At 35.8% G+C, this 17,989-nt stretch overlaps 1 protein-coding gene across 2 annotated transcripts; it reads left to right on the top strand.

Annotated features, from left to right (window-relative positions):
* Positions 1-13,580: 13,580 nt before the first annotated feature.
* On the top strand, positions 13,581-17,397 carry LOC306842794 (ras-related and estrogen-regulated growth inhibitor-like protein). Of its 2 annotated transcripts, none has more exons than XM_079373864.1 (4): positions 13,581-13,698; positions 13,827-13,880; positions 13,985-14,061; positions 14,926-17,397. In XM_079373864.1, exons 1-4 carry the CDS (start codon positions 13,626-13,628, stop codon positions 15,352-15,354), a joined length of 633 nt encoding a protein of 210 aa, XP_079229990.1. In that variant the 5' UTR covers positions 13,581-13,625; the 3' UTR covers positions 15,355-17,397. The 2 variants fall into 2 exon arrangements, with proteins under 2 accessions (XP_079229990.1, XP_079229991.1); XM_079373865.1 differs by having other exon boundaries at positions 13,607-13,698; positions 14,929-17,043.
* The last annotated feature ends 592 nt before the right edge of the window (positions 17,398-17,989 follow it).

Below are 17,989 nucleotides of genomic sequence, written 5' to 3'. Positions count from 1 at the left end.
GATCCTCTGCAGTGAATGGGTGCTGTCAGAATGAGTGCAATCGATCATTAAGGCATTTTAAAGTTAAAAATGTTAACGTTAAATCCTCACTTCTAGGTAAATTACCAGTTCATAATCCAAAATAACACTTACTCCAGTGAACACATCTACATCTTGGATGATCTGAGGGTTAATACATTTTTAGCTAATTTGAATTTTTGGGAGAACAGTTCTTTTAAGAGTGGTCTAAGGATACTTTTATCCCAGTGTGTGGCAAACTTTGTAACAGCCAGAAATCCAAACAGTTCAGATAAATGATACTGTTATTCTTACTGGATATTTATGCTGTCCTCACCCTGACTGATACAGTTTTATAGGCATGATGGATTTTATAGCAAGGGACAGATAAATTGCCATAACCTCCTTTCAAGAGCACATAAAATGCACTAAAGGGGCTCTGTTCTTTCTGCTGGCACAGAGTGAGTTGCCACCATGGATAGCCGATGGAAGAAATAAACAGCATGTTTAGCAATTCAGAGACTCTCACTCTGGAAAACCCCAATAAATTCAGCTACAGTTGAAAAGCTGCTGACTGTGCTTTCACAGGCCTGACCGTGACAGCATTTTGGAGACAGGGTGCCGTGCCACCTCTCAATTCATTACAAACCCATTGGAAGTATGCGGACAGATGAGAATGCACTGAAGGGCAAACATAAATGTCTCTCATGTCATGACAGGAGTCTCATATTTTATTCAAAGTAGCACAGTTGTAAGCAAAGCATCTTAAAGGGATAGTTCACCTTCAGTTGCTGGTCACCATTGACTTCCAAAGTATGGAAAAAAAAATCACTATGCAAATCGATGGGGACCAACTGAAGGTGAACTCTCCCTTTAAGAAGTGCTATAAAGCAACCAATTTTACCCCATAAGTGTCATGGCCTGAATGAATGAATGAATGGATGGATGGATGGATGGATGGATGGATGGATGGATGAATGAATAAGATTCAGTAAGTTTTTGAAAGAAGTCTCTTATGATCACCAAAGCTTCATTTATTTGATCAAAAATACAGTAATATTGTGAAATATTATTACAATTTAAAATAAGAGATTCTATTTTAATGTATTTTAAAATGCAATTTATTCCTGTGATGCAAAGCTGAATTTTCAGCATCATTTCTCCAGTCTTCAATTATTTGTGTTACTTAATTATTAACAATGTTGAAAACGGTTTTTGCTTATCATTTTTGTGGAAATCATGATTATTTTTTCAGGATTCTTTAAATAATAGAAATTTCAACTAAATCATAATTTATTTTAAATTAAAATCTTTTGCAATGTTATAAATACTATGCTGTCATGAAGTATTCATATTATAAATACTTTACTGTCACATTTGATCAATTTAATAAGTCCTTGCTGAATAAAAGTATATATTTTTTTATTTTGTGTTTTATTTTTTAAATCATATTACACACATTTTTATATATATATATATAATACGTTTTATAAGTTTAATATATACGTTTTTATATATATTGCCGTCATATAGTTTGTATATATACATTTATAATGTGTTGCATTTTCTAACTACACAGAAATGACAGATTATAATAAAAGAGTATAATAAACTGTTTATTACATCTTTTTCTGCATAGTTAGAAAATACTGTAGCTTGTTTTTGAAAATAGTTTTGATGGTTTGCATTTTCGCATTTTGCAGACACCCTGTTGACTCACATCCTGCGCAGCTCTAAAGAAGGAAAAGACTCCTTGATTTCATTTGTCTTTTAAAACAATGCAAGCCAAGCATGTACTCGCCCTTTTGTCATGGCAACTGCCCCGGCTCTCATTCAACCAGTGACATTATAGAGATATTTATAAATGTTAAATAGTTCTCCCTGTGGATACAGTCAGGGACATTGCAATTCAAATAAGGTAAATGTGTCCTCTGAGAAAAGTATAAAAAATACAAAAGGCATCAAGTCATTCCACTATTCATGATAATGAGCAAAGCCACTAAATGCATTGGTGCATTCCTGTGAGCTGAGAAATCGCTTAGCCAATTCCTGTTTAGTCTGTCAGAAGTTTAACTGGCAGGTTAAAAGGGAAAAAAAGTCTCCAAAACTGATTGCCAGGGTAAAGATATCACTATTTCAACAATCTGAACCAGATTTTCCTCCACTTTCTTTATGCTTGGCCTTATCATACGTGACAGCTGCATTATCAATTTTACAGTGTTTATTAATGAAGTAATGGCAGTGTTATACTGAATCAATCTTGCATGTATAGTTCATCCGAGTGAGTATAAAAGAAAGGAGCAGGGGAGTATTGTAGTAGTTTTGATGAGGGACCATTTGAAAGCACTTACCATATTTATTCCATGAATTATTCATTTGTTGCTTTTCCCTCAAGCATGCACATATGCCAAATATCTAGAGTCAAATTCAACTAACATGTATGCAAGTCATGAGATCAGATCACACATGCTAGTAGTTCTATGGTGGTGGCAATTACAGCATTTTATTACTGACCGATGTCCTTATGCCATATTTTTGAAAGACGTTTCTTATTGCTCACCCATGCAGGCATTTATTTGATCAAATGTACAGAAAACATTCATATTGTGAAATATTATTACATTAAAAAAAGTGTTGCCAGGTCTGCGTTATAAAATAATCCCCATTGACCCTTCGCAGAGGGATTAATTGACAGGCGATCTGACCAATCATAATGCCAAATCCCACATTTTGTCCGACAAACAAATCAGACAGGAGAGTAGAGTGGACTTCAAATTAAAATAAAATACCTTCTGATGTTCATTCATGTTTATTTCATGCTTTAACTGGTAAAGAGGAAAAGACGATCGGTTCACGTGCCGCTTGAAGGCACTACAGTGATCTATCACGACACATTAAAGATCAATAAAATGGTATTTATTGTTGGAATTTCATCAAAAAAATAAAAATAAAATTGAAAGCTGAAACTTGTTTCATACCTAAAGTAACGTGCTCCTGTCAGTTTCCGCTTTGCTCCGTAATGTATTTTTCACTGCGTTAGAACATTATGTGTTGTACTAGACCGGCATAGCTTGTCACACATAGCAACAGTAACTAAGGGAGGGCGGGTCTTTGCAAAGGGTCAATTGGTACTCAGAATTAGCCCAGTCACAGCCAGAACTAGCCCAGTTGCGACTCGGGGGGAAATGGGGTTTAGCTTCAACTCACAGACTAAAAAAACAACCCACAGCAACAGTATAAAAATAGCCCAATTCTGTGGAAAAACCACAGATTTGGCAACACGGTTTCTGGGGTTCTCAGAAGCGGACATTATCTTCGATGGGTAAAATGATATAGTGGAGAACAAAAACTACAAAAAATATAGTTTTTGCGTTCCCATTTGTCCCAATAACAAATAACGTTTCCATGCTTTTCCAAAAGAGGAAAAACATTTCAAGAGAAAGAGAGAAAGATGTCAAATCTGCTGTCAGTCTATTGTATTAGAAATGCTCATGTAGCAGCATTAACCAGTTTTCTGTCATTTAATTCCAAGGTAATAAAACTCAAAGTACAATGTTATAGATTTACCTTAATTATGCATATTTTTTTTTATATAAAAACATGAAAATGGTACATAGTGTATTTACAGTATAATATGATCATAGATTATATGGATGCACCACAGCCATATCACCCTGCAGCCCAAGACGGGTTGCCCACTGAAGCTAAGCAGGGTTGAGCCTGGTCAGTACCTGGATGGGAGACCTCCTGGGAAAACTAGGTTGCTGTTGGAAGAGGTGTTAGTGAGGCCAGCAGGGGGTGCTCACCCTGTGGTCTGTGTGGGTCCTAACACCCCAGTATAGTGACGGGGACACTATACTGTAAAAAGCACCATCTTTCGGATGAGACGTTAAACCGAGGTCCTGACTCTCTGTGGTCACTAAAAATCCCATGGCACTTCTCGTAAAGAGTAGGGGTGTAACCCCGGTGTCCTGGCCAAATTCCCTCCACTGACCCGTATCAATCATGGCCTCCTAGTAATCCTCATCCACTTGATTGGCTCTATCACTCTCTCCTCTCCACCTGTAGCTGGTGTGTGGTGAGCGCACTGGCGCCGTTGTACTGTGGCTGCTGTCACATCATCCAAGTGGATGCTGCACACTGGTGGTGGTTAAGGAGAAACCCCCACATGATTGTAAAGCGCTTTGGGTGTACGGCAATACACAATAAATGCGCTATATAAATGCATCATTCATTCATTCATTCATTCATTCATTCATTCATTATCACAAATTGTTGTCTATTGTTAGTTCCTATAATACCTAATACATTAACCAATGTTAATGAATTGAACCTCATTGTAAAGTGTTATCATTATTCCTTTTCTTATGATTCAGTCGTTAGGAGAAAATAAAGTTTTTTTTCAATTAAGGGAGGAAATACACAAATTACTCTTTCAGAAAATGTCCTCATGACACAGACAGACCTTAGCAACAAGCAACAGAATGTCTCATTTAAATTCGGCAGCAGTTTCTCATTGATATACACACAACGATAAAGGAACGGGTAATGGAAATTAAGACACGACACATGCATTAACACTGAACTGATAACACTTTCTGGCACATTGAGAAGTGCAGGGAGCAGCTTCCACCCCCTTCCCTCCAAAATACATCTAGTGGCACTAGAAGCAGCTGTTTGTGAAAGGCTGGGCTGAGTGATTCTGCCTCCTCGCTGCACAGCTTGTGGCTCTACAGCAAAGTTGCTCAAGCGTTTCCTTCCTGAGGGGGATATGAAAAAGCAATGATCTCATCTTTTCCTTTTGTATCGATTCCTCCACAGATGTCTAATGATGTCTAATGAAAGCTGCGCCTCACAAAGTACAGTGGTTAACATCTCAAGACAAGTAACATGTAGGGTCAAGAAGGGATCAGCTTTGACAGATTCACTGTCATAACAACTTTGTTCCTTATCTATCCCTAAAATGTGCATAACCATTAATGCCACTTTAAGGCAGAAATGCCCAAACCAGCATTTCACAAGAGGAGGAGGGAAAAATCATTTCTAATTTACATTTTTCTTTTATTGAAATTTAGTGAATGTTTTTGATTTAAAAAAAATAATTTCAAAAATTCAGAAATTGTTATTTAAAATTTTTAAATTCTAAAAAAATTTAAATAATGCAATACATTTTAATATAATATAGTTGGATATAATGCAACATTTACTTTTAGCCCTCAGTAAAGTTTTTAGGCCGTCGTATTATAAAGTTCAGGCACCTTTACATATGATTACTGTAAACAGCTATAACAATTTAAAACTTACTGACTTAGAATAGCTTTCCTGCATTTCATTTAATTGTCTTAAATATCAGTGTTTTCACATAATACAACTTCACATTTCAGGTTGACTAAACTTAAAATTTTAAGGCCGCATGAACATTAAAAATAACTAAATAAATATAATAGTCAGGGGGAAAAAAATATATGATAAAACAAACAAAAAAATTCATTTTCATGTCCTAAATAAATTAGTGTTTTTTGTCCATAATTTTGTCTATTAATTACTTTCATTATTTACTTTTAATTTCAGTTATTCTTTTTAATATAATTTCTTATTTTGGCATTTATTTATTTATTTTTAATATATATTAATTTTTATTTCTGCATCTTTGGTCCTATATATACATGGGGCTATTAATCAGTGATCTTGGAATTATATTTTTGACTTCAATAAACAAAATTTATTTAGATGTTACCACATGGTGCACTCTTTTAGTATAGAATTAAGATTGACAGGTCACATTACAATAACGAAATGGTTACTTTTAATTTCCACATGGTACCTCCATGCATGACGACCATGAAGCACCTGTAATAAAATATCAGAAAGGTTTTGAAAAAGATACGGGTGAGATTCAGTGGCCTGTGTTCAGAAAGGGGCAAACACATTCCTTTGAAGATTATCCTGCCCGCTACTGAAATGGCATTAAATCCCATGCATCACTCACAGTTCAAGGTGGGCAGTTCTTTGGACGGTTCCTTAAGAAAATCCATCCAGCTGAATAATTGAAGTGTCTGAAACCAATCCATGAATATGCAAGAAGGGAATCTTCCATCATTCTCCTGCGGGAGTCAACAGCACATCTGGGTTGCAGAGAAAGAAACGCTCAGAACTAAAGACCTCTGCCTCAGCGTGATGGGTATTACTGAAATGAAATGCAATCAAATGAAATCACATCAAATGTGCTAATGGGTTGATAGCAAGATCTGTGTATGCCACTGCTTCTAATAAACATGTAATAACCATGCAGCAGCTTTAAATTCAAAATGTGAAATAATCAATTAATGGTCCCTATTTTAATATTTCCTGTGCGTTTCACTCACATTTAGATTTAGTTTAAAACTTGCAAAACTGATTCTCTCCTCCAGTGTTGTCACTTTAAATAAATTGAAAGTTTATTGTATACAAGAAGCTGTAAGTCATCAAAGACGCTCTTTGCTTTGGACAGTTTATCTGTATGAATTGTAAATCCAATATAATTTTCAGACAGGCCTTTTGCCTGAACGGTCTTATTTCACACTTATCTCACACCTTTACTCAGCCAATATGCTATACACCTGAACCAGAAAATAGTGGAATTATCAAACATGGAAGAGGGTTTAGATTAGTCCATAAGGAGATTAATTTGCATACACACACACACACGGACTCAGCTGCTTTACTGGAACTGGCTTTGCATGAATAAATGGCTGCTATAAGAGGAGGTTTAGAAGTATTGGGTTTGTAACTAGATATCAAAGTTCATGCAAAATCCACCAAATGCAAATCATTGGTTTGGTGTCGGTTATTTTAATGTCCAATATTTTCTCAAAAGCACACTTGCTTTTAATCAACATTTATTAAATCTGATGCTCTCAAATACAATTATGTGAAATATAACATGTACACTGCTGCAAACATTCTTAACCTAAACTGCATTTTAATATGAACATTTTTTGTTAAAATTTTATTTAATTTTTTATTTAAAATAAAATAAAATAAAATAGGTGAAGCTCAATCTATATAGGAGGGGTAAATGCTACTCACCTGTGCAGGATATATGTCGTCTCTAAGACACTATTTATACAGTATTTCACACACGTGTGTGGCAATTAAAGCAAATATAACCTCTGACAGCTCAGAAATGGAAGAAGTGGCCCCAGGGTGCATACAATATTATCTATATTCCCTTTGGTGCCACCAGCATATAGGGCTAATATATATACTTCATTTCACAAGGCATTAAAACATTTTCCTAAGAGAATCGTAATGACCTCGCACACTGTGCTCTCCTAACCCTGAAGCGCTGAACAGAATACTACATTTTACTGTCTGTCAAGCATGTAATGAGCTATATCACATTATACTGTGTAAATACAGCCCAGTTCTAGTCATTGCTTTGACTTTTCTTTTTAAATATAGATGGCTAAAAATGGAAACATTCAACAATTCAGGTGAGACTAAGCTGTGCATGGATCATCCATAAGCAATTTATTTGAATGTGTTCAGAAGAGCAGTTTTCATGGCACTGAAACCCTTTACAGTTTTTTTCATTTCAACAGAGTGGCCTCAAATTAGTTTGATAGGGCTTTTTATGAGGGCAGTATGGAAATAATAACCGTAGCTTTGGCATAGGGATCTAGGTGGGTAAGAGAGAAGAAAAGTTTGAGATGACATTACTGTAACAGAAGGACCAGGCTCCTCCCAGAGCCAGTTACCCCGATCCACTTCACCTGAGTTTTAATCACCTGCACCTGCACCTCATTATCACCAGCCACATATAAGCTCAGTCACCAAAGTCACCAGTTGTCCGATCTCAGGATTACTCCATGGACCATCTCTGCTTCCTGACAAAGCTGAGTATAACTACCTGCGATTACTTACCTGTCCCTACTTACCTTCTGCCTTGTCCTCTTCCAGTCCTCCTCCTCGTCTGTTCCGGTGGCTTGGTCGGATCCCCGTATGTCTCTGCCGCTCTGCCGCGGCCAATCCCCAGGATCTGTCAAAACAGAGAGACTGATTGTGATTGACATTCTTATCTCCTTAACCTCACGAAGTGACACTCACCAAGTCCGAAGAATCCACACGATTGCTGTTTACTGTTTCACCCTGTAAATAAACACCTTGTCATTTCACTTACCTTCTGTGTCAGACCCGTTCCATTACAATTACTCTTTTAGATTAAAAAGTAAATAAATATAAATTAAATATTTGAAGTCTGTTCATCTGCAAAATCATTTATTGCAATTGTATTTTTAGTTATATTTAAAGAAAATAAATGTAAATTGTAAATAATTAAATGATGTTAGATTAATTATATACTGCTAATTAGCTTTAATAAATAATTAACAAACCATATAATGTTTTGACTGATTCCATTCAAGCTTATACCAGAGTTTTAAAATGATGAAACACGTGATGTGACATGACCTTTTAAAGCAGAGGCCAGACTGACAGGTTGATATTTTAAACCAATACAATGCAGAGTTAACCTGAGTTAGCCCTTTTTGAGATCTTGACATAAAAGCTGTTTTCTCTTTTCTTTTGTACAAAAGTAACAACAGCTCTTCAAGTAACCTATTTACCTCTAATATTAGTAGTTCATAGGAGTACCTTAAAGGGATAGTTCACCCCAAAATGAAAATTCTGTCATTAATTCCTCACCCTCATGTCGTTCCAAACCTGTAAGACCTTCGTTCATCTTCAGAACACAAATTAAGATATTTTTGATGAATTCTGAGAGCTCTCTGACCCTCCTATAGACAGCAATGTAATTAACACGATCAACGTCCAGAAACGTAGCAAGGACATCGTTAAAATAATCCATGTGACATCAGAGGTTCAACCGTAATTTTATGAAGCTATGAGAATACTTTTTGTACACAAAGAAAAAAACGTTCTGTATGTTCAGTGGATACTCTCCAAAATGGCGCTAGGGTGACGCGTAGAAGACCACTTGTTGAATAAAGTCGTTATTTTTGTTTTCTTTGCGTTCAAAAAATATTCTCGTAGCTTCGTAAAATTCCGGTCGAACCTCTGATAATATTGCAGCCGTACCCTGTAATGAGTTCTATTTTTTTATTTCAATGGATCCTCTGCAGCAAATGGGTGCCGTCAGAATAAGAGTCCAAAAATCTGAGAAATAAATATTATGGATAAAGGACACATATTTTAGCTGGAAGCTATGGTTTGAAGTTAAAAATGTCTTAATGATGAATTTCTTTCTTACAAACATGCAGATTTTTGGTTCACATGACAGTAATTGTTTGACTTAAGTTGTGACGATTACTTGTGGATTATTGTGATTGTTTTATCAGATGTTTGGACTTTCATTCTGACGGCACCCATTCACTGCAGATGATCCATTAGTGAGAAAATTATGTAATGGTAAATTTTTCAAAATCTGTTCCAATGAAGAAACAAACTCATCTCATCTCATCAGCTTCTGTGCAACCTTTGCAGTGTAAAGATGACTTTTGTTAAATGTTGATACAATTCCGACTGATTGATTAAATTAATTAAATAAATACTTGAATAAGAAAAAAAAAAGCCACAGAAATCAAATTAGTGAGTTAATTCTATAGATTGCTCTTACAAAGATAATAAAAATGCCCCAGAAATTAATCCCGGGGGCAAATAGCACCCCTTAATAGAAAACTAATTTTTGAGCCTGATACACACATAACTGAACTGATGTATTGCCTTACATGACTCCAATTCCATTAGTGAAAAAAAGCAACTTCACACCTTCAGCCAGCCACAGATGGAAATGAATCACAGCCAACAGCGAAGTCAGGGTGGGACAGCAGGGTGGCTTCAAGAGTAGGAGAAGTTTATGAGGACCCTCTTTCTACACAAGCACTATTTAAAGCATCCCAACAGGTAGTATTACTGCCTGGATGGGAGCAGAACAACTCAGGACGGCAGAGACGTGCAGACGATCAACTGAGTGTATGACTGAAGGTATAGTACAGGCAGAAGTAAGGAACAGAGCAATTCATCAGAGAACCAACAATAATCGTAATACACAAAGTCTGGTTTATTAAACAACTAGATTAGAGAGCAAGCTAGAGAAGAGGATAAGTTCAGAGAAGAAAAATACATTTTTGTTCATTGGTTTAAGGGTGTGGGATGATTGAGTGCTTGTTTAAAAGGTGTGTCTTCAGCTGCTCTTTGAGGAATTACTGAGGATCCAAGCCACCTAAACAATAGCATGTTCTCACTGGTGCAGTCAGGAAAATGTCACCACTTTCTTTGGACCAGTACATAAATCATAAGGAGCTGTTCCCTCCAAGCCACCCATATCTTTAATGAGGACACTGCATGATATGGCCATACACAAACCAGAATGGTAACACGTGGGCACCTTCATCAGCATGTGAACGCTTAGCAAACGGCTATTATTCAATCAATCAACATATGCTTGTATTTACACTGCATGCATACTGATGAAGGTGCCCACAGAGTTTCTGTTCTGGTTTGTGTGTGGCAATATCATGCAGTGTGTTATTTTAGGTTTTATATACAGCATTATCAGTTTTGTATTTAATTTGATTTTGCATGATACTATTAAGGGACATATTTATTGATGAATTTGGTGGTGGAGAGTTTCCCCCCCCCAATTGTTTTATCTCTATACACAGAAGGGCAGGTGAGAAAAAAAATACACATTAAAAACAATTATACAAAACGTGAGATGCACTCACAAAACTGTTTTGTCCTATGCCACTTCTGTCAAGGACAGATGTCTAATTATTGTGATTATACTGCACCCTAGTGGCCAGATAGGGACAATGCATTTTATAGTGCATTTCATTTTAAATTTCCTGGCTTTTACCACAGGAAAAATAAATTGATCAATGTTGACACTGATCAGTGTTTTTATCGTTCATCTGTAAGAAATAATAAAAGTCAGTAAGAGTTTCAATGTTTTTAATGGAGTTAAATTAATGCTCATCAAGGCTGTATTAATTAGCTCAGAAATACAGAACAACAATGATATTGTGAAATATTATTGCAATTTCTAATATTGTTTTCCTATTTTAATACGATTTAAGATGTAATTTATTTCTGTGACACAGTGCTGAATTTTCATCAGCCATTACTCAGGGGCACATTCAGGCTCAAACCGGTGCCCAAAGGCAAAAAAAAGGGCAAAATAACTGAAATAATAAGAGCAAAAGTATAGATCAGGAACTTCTTTAAGTCTGTCTAAATATCATGTAGTAATTGCAATGTCTTCTGGTCCATATCCTCTCCTTAGGAAGGTGTGCTAGACACTGATTAATGTAACATAAAAATACTATACGTTTATATATTTTTCTATTTTATTCTGGAGTGACACGTTCATAAACTTTTCTATACTCCTCTGATTGTATAATGATTAAATATTACAATATCATAGCACAACAACAGTGATCAGCAATAATGATAAGCCTAATATTCACAATAAAAAATAATAAGGTCATATAGAACATAACACAGTCTCGGAGGTAAAAAGTGGATTATCCTTCACCTGAAATGTTTGTCTTTTCATCCTGAAATGCGAGGCAAATGTTGGATCACAATACTTAGGAACCACAGTTTCCACAAATCCCTTCACTCCATTGGGATGTTCTCTTTTATTCTGGACGGCAAGGGCAGTGACTGTAACATCGAGCGTATTTTGCAGTATTAAAAATTTATTTATACTGATTTTATCAGGCTCTGAAAATTCTTCAAAAAGAGCACACAGAGTGTCCTTCTCAGCTGCCATAGTTGCAACACTTGCGTCATCAGAACAGGGTGTTCAACGCATCACCATTGAACAACGTTTCCGTTTAATAAACGTTTTGCACCGTTTCTTCGGGGCTGAACGCAGCCCTGATCTTCAGAAGTGAAGTGACATTCAGCCAAGTATGGTGACCCATACTCGGAATTCGTGCTCTGCATTTAACCCATCCAAAGTGCACACACACAGCAGTGAACACACACACACCGTGAACATACACCCGGAGCAGTGGGCAGACATTTTATGCTGCAGCGCCCGGGGAGCAGTTGGGGGTTCGGTGCCTTGCTCAAGGGCACTTCAGTCGTGGTATTGAGGGTGGAGAGAGCGCTGGACATTCACTCCCCCCACCTACAATTCCTGCCGGCCGGAGACTCGAACCCACAACCTTCGGATTACAAGTCTGACTCTCTAACCATTAGGCCATGACTTCCCCAGTGTTACTTCAGTGTTACATGATCCTTCAGAAATCATTCTAATATGCTGATTTATTATCAGTGTTGAAACTGTTGTGCTGTGGAACCTGTGATACTATTTTCTTTGATTCTTTTGTAAAAAAGTAAAAAAGAACAGAATTTATTTCAAATAGAAATCTTTTCTAACAATATAAGTCTTTACTATCACTTCTAATCCATTTTCCGCATCCTTGCTAAATAAAAGTATTAATTTCTTTAAAAAAAAATAAAAATCTTACTGACCCCAAACTTTTCAATAGTAGTGTATTGTAACACAAAATATCTATTTTGAATAGACACTGTTCTTTTTAACTTTTTATTTATCAAAGAAGCCTGAAAAAGTATCACGTCTGAAAAAATATTAAGCAGCACAACATAATAAATCAGTATATTAGAATGATTTCTGAAGGATCATGTGACACTGAAGACTAAAAATTCTGCTATGCTTCACAGGAACAAATTATATTTTTAAAGCATATTTAAAAAATGTGAATAAGCCCTAGATATAATAAGCTAATGAACATTTCAATCATTATTGTCCAGGAAAACAGAAATTCATTAAATAGCCTATACAGCATACCCCTAGCATGATACATACGTGTGGTTTTATCATATTCACTTTTTATTAACAAGATTGTTTGAAACAAACATCCCTGATGAAACAAACAAACAAACACAATAAAACCTTCACAAAATTTGCAATGGTTTTACTGGGAACTGTAATCATCTCTGTGGGTCTCTACTGGTAATCTGTTGCCTTTTATTGGTGGCTTGTTAAAACCACTAAATCCTAATGGAATATGTCCCAAAACACACTAAAGGGAACCATTTTTTAATGGTTTAATGTTGATGGTTTGTAATGTTTTAATGGTGTTTGTAGTGGAAACCATTAGAAGTTCTGTGTTGGTTTCTATTTTTTTTTCAGCATGGATACAAAACAATTGGCAAGAAACGTGTACTTTTTTACTTCAAAATATACAGCATATAATTTATACAGAAAAACCTAGCAGGTGTTTTTCATATTAAAAGTAGAAGCAATTTTTTTCTAACCCTCAGTAGCTTACTCATACCACCTTGTGGCCTAAAACAGATTCAACGTCTGAACAATCCATGTAAACAATGACAACAAATACAGAATTCACAGTCCCCTTTCAGCAAAGTATGGCAATAAAGTCACTGACATACAGCCCTTTCATGCCTTTCAAGCCAACGGTCATGCAAAGCTTGTTGCGTGACTGCTTTGAGTTATCTGCTCATGAAACTCACCGTCGGGGCGGGCACATCAGCGTCACGGGAGCGAGCACGTCGAAGCTCCGCCTTCTCCTCATCTTTGTGGACTGCGGCGGAGACGCGCCGAACCATCACTTGCAGCATCTGTGAAGGACATGACTAAACTAAACGGACAGAGAATGGATGCAAACGTTGTGGTACTCGGCACTGATAATGTTGGGAAATCTGGTAAGTTTATTTTTTAGGAAGTATTCAATGATATACAATGCATTTCTTTCTTCAGTCATCTTTTGTAACTTTGACATCATCTTGCTGTATAAGCAAATGCTCTTAAGTTTTGTGTTTTGCAATTGCAGCACTTATTGTCCGATTCCTGACTCGTAGATTCATCGGGGAATATGGGGATATCGGTATGTTACCTTTTACTGATTTATGTGTTTATTTATAAGTTTTTTTTTTATTTTATTTTTTATTTTTACATTTCACTATATCTGATACGCTGGTTTCTCTACAGAGTCCCTTTACACTCACAATGTTGTTGTGGATGGAAGAGAGCAAACTTTGAATATATGGGATGCTCCATATTCACAGGTGATTCAGTGTTTCATAACCAGTTAACTTTCTGTCAACTATTCAACCTATCTTATATATATATATATATATATATATATATATATATATATGACCCTGCACCACAAAAACTGTGATATTAGGGTTAGATTTTTGAAATTAAGATTTAATCAAAATATAAATGCTGAATAAATAAGCTTTACTTTCCGTTGATGTATGTTTTGTTAGGATAGCACAATATTTGGCGGAGATACAACTATTTAAAAATCTGGAATCTGAGGTTGCAAAAACATCAAAATATTGAGAAAATCGCCTTTAAATTTGTCCAAATGAAGTTCTTAGCAATGCATATTACCAAACAAAAATTAAGTTTGAATATATTTACGGTTGGAAATTTACAAAATATCTTCATGGAACATAGTCTTTACTTAATATCCTAATGATTTTTGGCATAAAAGAAAAATCAATAATTTTGACCCATACAATGTACTTTTGGCTATTGCTACAAATATATCTGTGACTGGTTTTGTGGTCCACGGTCGCATATATATATATATATATATATATATATATATATATATATATATATATATATATATATATATATACACCTGCTTAAAATTATGTGGTGGTCGTAACTGGTCTCCTAGCCTGGTCAAGGTAGTCTGTTGGCTAGATTTATAAGGGTTTTGGACACTGTGTAACTTGTTAGGCTAGATAAACCATCTGTATATAAGCGTGTACAGGCTATAAGACAATCTTAAACAAGCCAAGACCATCAAATTAGCTTAGGCAGTTTTCATGCTTTTTTTTATATTTAGTGAATGACAAATATTATATACACCATCTGAATGTTGAATAAATACCTAATGTTTGTCTTCTCAGCAGGACCTGTCTTCCGAGTCCTTGATGTGTGAGAAGAGATTCCAGTGGGCAGATGGCTTTGTGCTGGTCTACAGCATCTGTGACCGAGCCAGTTTCAACGCGGTCTCCAAGCTCATTCAAATTATCAAAACTAATAAGGACATTCTGGGCTTTGAGAAGATGCCCATAGTTATTGTGGGAAACAAGAGGGACCTGCACCATCGCCGAACGGTCCTCAGCGAAGAGGGCAGGCTGCTTGCACTCTCTGCAGACTGTCAGTTTTATGAGGTCTCAGCTGCTGAGAACTACCACAGTGTCCTCATGGTTTTCCATGGGCTGGTGGATCGCATCAGGGAGTCCAGGGTGTCTGTGAAAAAGTTAGCAGGGATCAAGGGCATTGTGAAGAGCATGTCTGCAGTGTTCGCCCGCAGGCGAACAGATTCACTGTGAAGCCGATGGGAGCTCTGGAAATAAAGCTTATGTGGTCTGATATGACCTATTTTAGATCCATTGAGAGAGACAAACTGTTGCTGTGGCTTGCATGAGAGTCTGGAATCTCTCATGTGACTACCGCTGGATCTTCCGTGTGGGCAGCTAAGAGATTGCCTTAGTTTGTCTGCTAAGGTGATGGCTTCCATTGAGAACATGTTGACATTGGAGAGTTCTCAATAAAATGCTTAAGATGCTATGAGGCAGCAGATTATATCAATCATAAGTGGAGGGAATATTCCATTGTTTGATAAATATGTAATTTAAACTCCTTTGCTTACTTAAAAAGGAAAAGTTCAGCCAGAAATGAAAATTTGCTGAAAAATGTCTCACCCTTTGGCCATCCAAGATGTAGATGAGTTTGTTTCTTCATCTGAGCAGATTTGGAGAGATTTAGCAATACGTCACTTGCTCACCAACAGATCCTCTGCATTGAATGGGTGCCGTCAAAATGAGAGTCCAAACAGCTGATAAAAACATCATCATAATTCACAAGTAATCTACATAAACAGCTGTTTTTGCTTCTAAACAGTACTTGATCTGTGCTGTGCATATTTCTCTTGAATCAGATGAGAGGACTTTTACTTTGTAATAAACATTATTATGGACAGAGGACTCGTAGCCAGAAGCTATGGTTTTACATTAAAATATCTTGATGTGTTTTTTTTTTTAATTACAAACTCACAGCATTTCGCTTCACAAGATGTGAGTTTATGGCTGCAGTCCTCTTGATTACTTGTGGATTATTGTGATGTTTTTATCAGCTGTTTTAAATCTTATTCTGACGGCACCCATTCACTGCAGAACATTCACTGAAGAGCAAATTATGTAATGCTAAATTTCTCCAGTTCTCTTCAGATAAGGAAACAATCTCATCTACATATTTAAATTTTTCAGCAAATGTTGAGCTATTACTTATAGACTCGAAGATGTCATTGCTTCTGCAAATAATCGTGAATGTTGGAAGAAGGTATCTTTCATGAGTCAATGCGCTGTGGCCTAAAAATATAAGCTGACGCAAGACAACATTGTCTTATGCTACATTTATCAAATACAAAAGGCTCCAATATTATCAGGTATTATCATTCAAGGAGCTGTTATCAGCTCAAGGCCGTCTTGCAGTTCAGTTACAATGTTTGATGATTGTGTCTGTGTGCATTCAGATAACAGCACAGAATGTTTTTTTCCCAGCTTCTTTTCTGAGGCTGTTTAAGTGCTTTATGGAGAACATGTCTTGGTTTCTAGACCACACTGTTTAATAATTCTTGTGCTATAAAGCTAATAAATCAAATAAACACTTTCCCTGAGTGCCATTGTACAGTGCAATGTTACAATCAGTAAATTCATATGCTATATTTGTGTTGAATACATTGTTACAACAAAATCATGTTGTCAAAGTATGTTAACTATGGTTGATGAAAGATTACAGACAGAAGTTTAAAGGGAAACAAATGCAATGAATACATGGTATACAGCTGTGTAATAAGTCTATTTATTTAACAACAATCTAAGCAAAAAAATAAAAATTAATATATATTCATAGACCACAATCAGGCATTACAAGTATGCATGTAAACATTTTGATCAGCTCTTTATGCTATGACTAAAGAGGCAATTGGACAAATTAAGTTCAATGTTAACATTAATTTCAAAGAAAAAAGAATATAGCTGAATAGTGAATAACCTTTGCTATAATGACTTGCTCTAATTGTCAATCTGGTATCTTTAAAGCTAAAAAAAAAAAAGCCTAGCACACGGTTTACTCAAACATACTATAGGCAGGGACATGGTAAAAATCTGATTATGAAGTATTTAATTTATTCCTGTACTTAATGGGTTGGTTTTCTTTTTAGCTGAGTCATATCTGTGCAGTCTTTCTTTAATGATTCTGTCATGTAAGGATCAAATCTTATTTCTCATATCTTGGTTTTTCAAGGGACGTCTTATTGAAAAAGTGTATTCTCACCAATTGCTGTGACTGTTGATACAATAAAAAAATGATTGAAAAGTAGCCCTGTTTCATTAATGAGATTTGCACCATCTCTGCAATTATAGTTACTATTATATAATCAGTCACAAACAATGCAAGATTTATTTAAATGTATTTATTTAAGTGACACCACAATTTCTAAATCAGCATTTTCCCCTCTAACTACACTAGTGATCAAAAGTTTGGGGTCATGTTTTTTTTTTTAATTATAATTTTTATTTAGCAAGGATGCATTAAATTTATTAGAAGTGACAGTAAAGACATTTATAATGTTACAGAAGATTTGTTTCAAATAAATGTTGTTCTTTTGAACTTTCTATTCATCAAAGAATACTGAAAACAATGTACCAATGTTTCCACAAAAATATTAAGCAGCACAACTGTTTTCAACAGTGATAATAACAAGAGATGTTTCTTGAGTAGCAAATTAACTTAATTAACAACTTTGCTTTATTATGCACAAGAAATGGAAAAACACCATCCAGAACCTCCAAATGTATAACTATATGTAGGTCACTGACTGTTGAGTTTTGCATTGGTAGTGTTGACGTACACCTCTGCCAGCATTTTCGAAATCATGACCCATGACTGCTGTGCTTAATGCTT

The sequence above is a fragment of the Barbus barbus genome, assembly GCF_936440315.1.
Source record: "Barbus barbus genome assembly, chromosome: 23".
Classification (NCBI taxonomy): domain Eukaryota; kingdom Metazoa; phylum Chordata; class Actinopteri; order Cypriniformes; family Cyprinidae; genus Barbus; species Barbus barbus.
The sequence above is the reverse complement of the archived record's forward strand: the minus strand, read 5'-3'. Positions and strand labels throughout refer to the sequence as shown.

Excerpts from the sequence above, each read along its gene's own strand:
- LOC306842794 (XM_079373864.1), top strand. The coding sequence starts at position 13,626 with ATGACTAAACTAAACGGACAGAGAATGGATGCAAACGTTGTGGTACTC. Across the intron at positions 13,699-13,826 it reads TGATAATGTTGGGAAATCTG|CACTTATTGTCCGATTCCTG; the intron begins GTAAGTTTATTT and ends TTGCAATTGCAG. Across the intron at positions 14,062-14,925 it reads GGGATGCTCCATATTCACAG|CAGGACCTGTCTTCCGAGTC; the intron begins GTGATTCAGTGT and ends TTGTCTTCTCAG.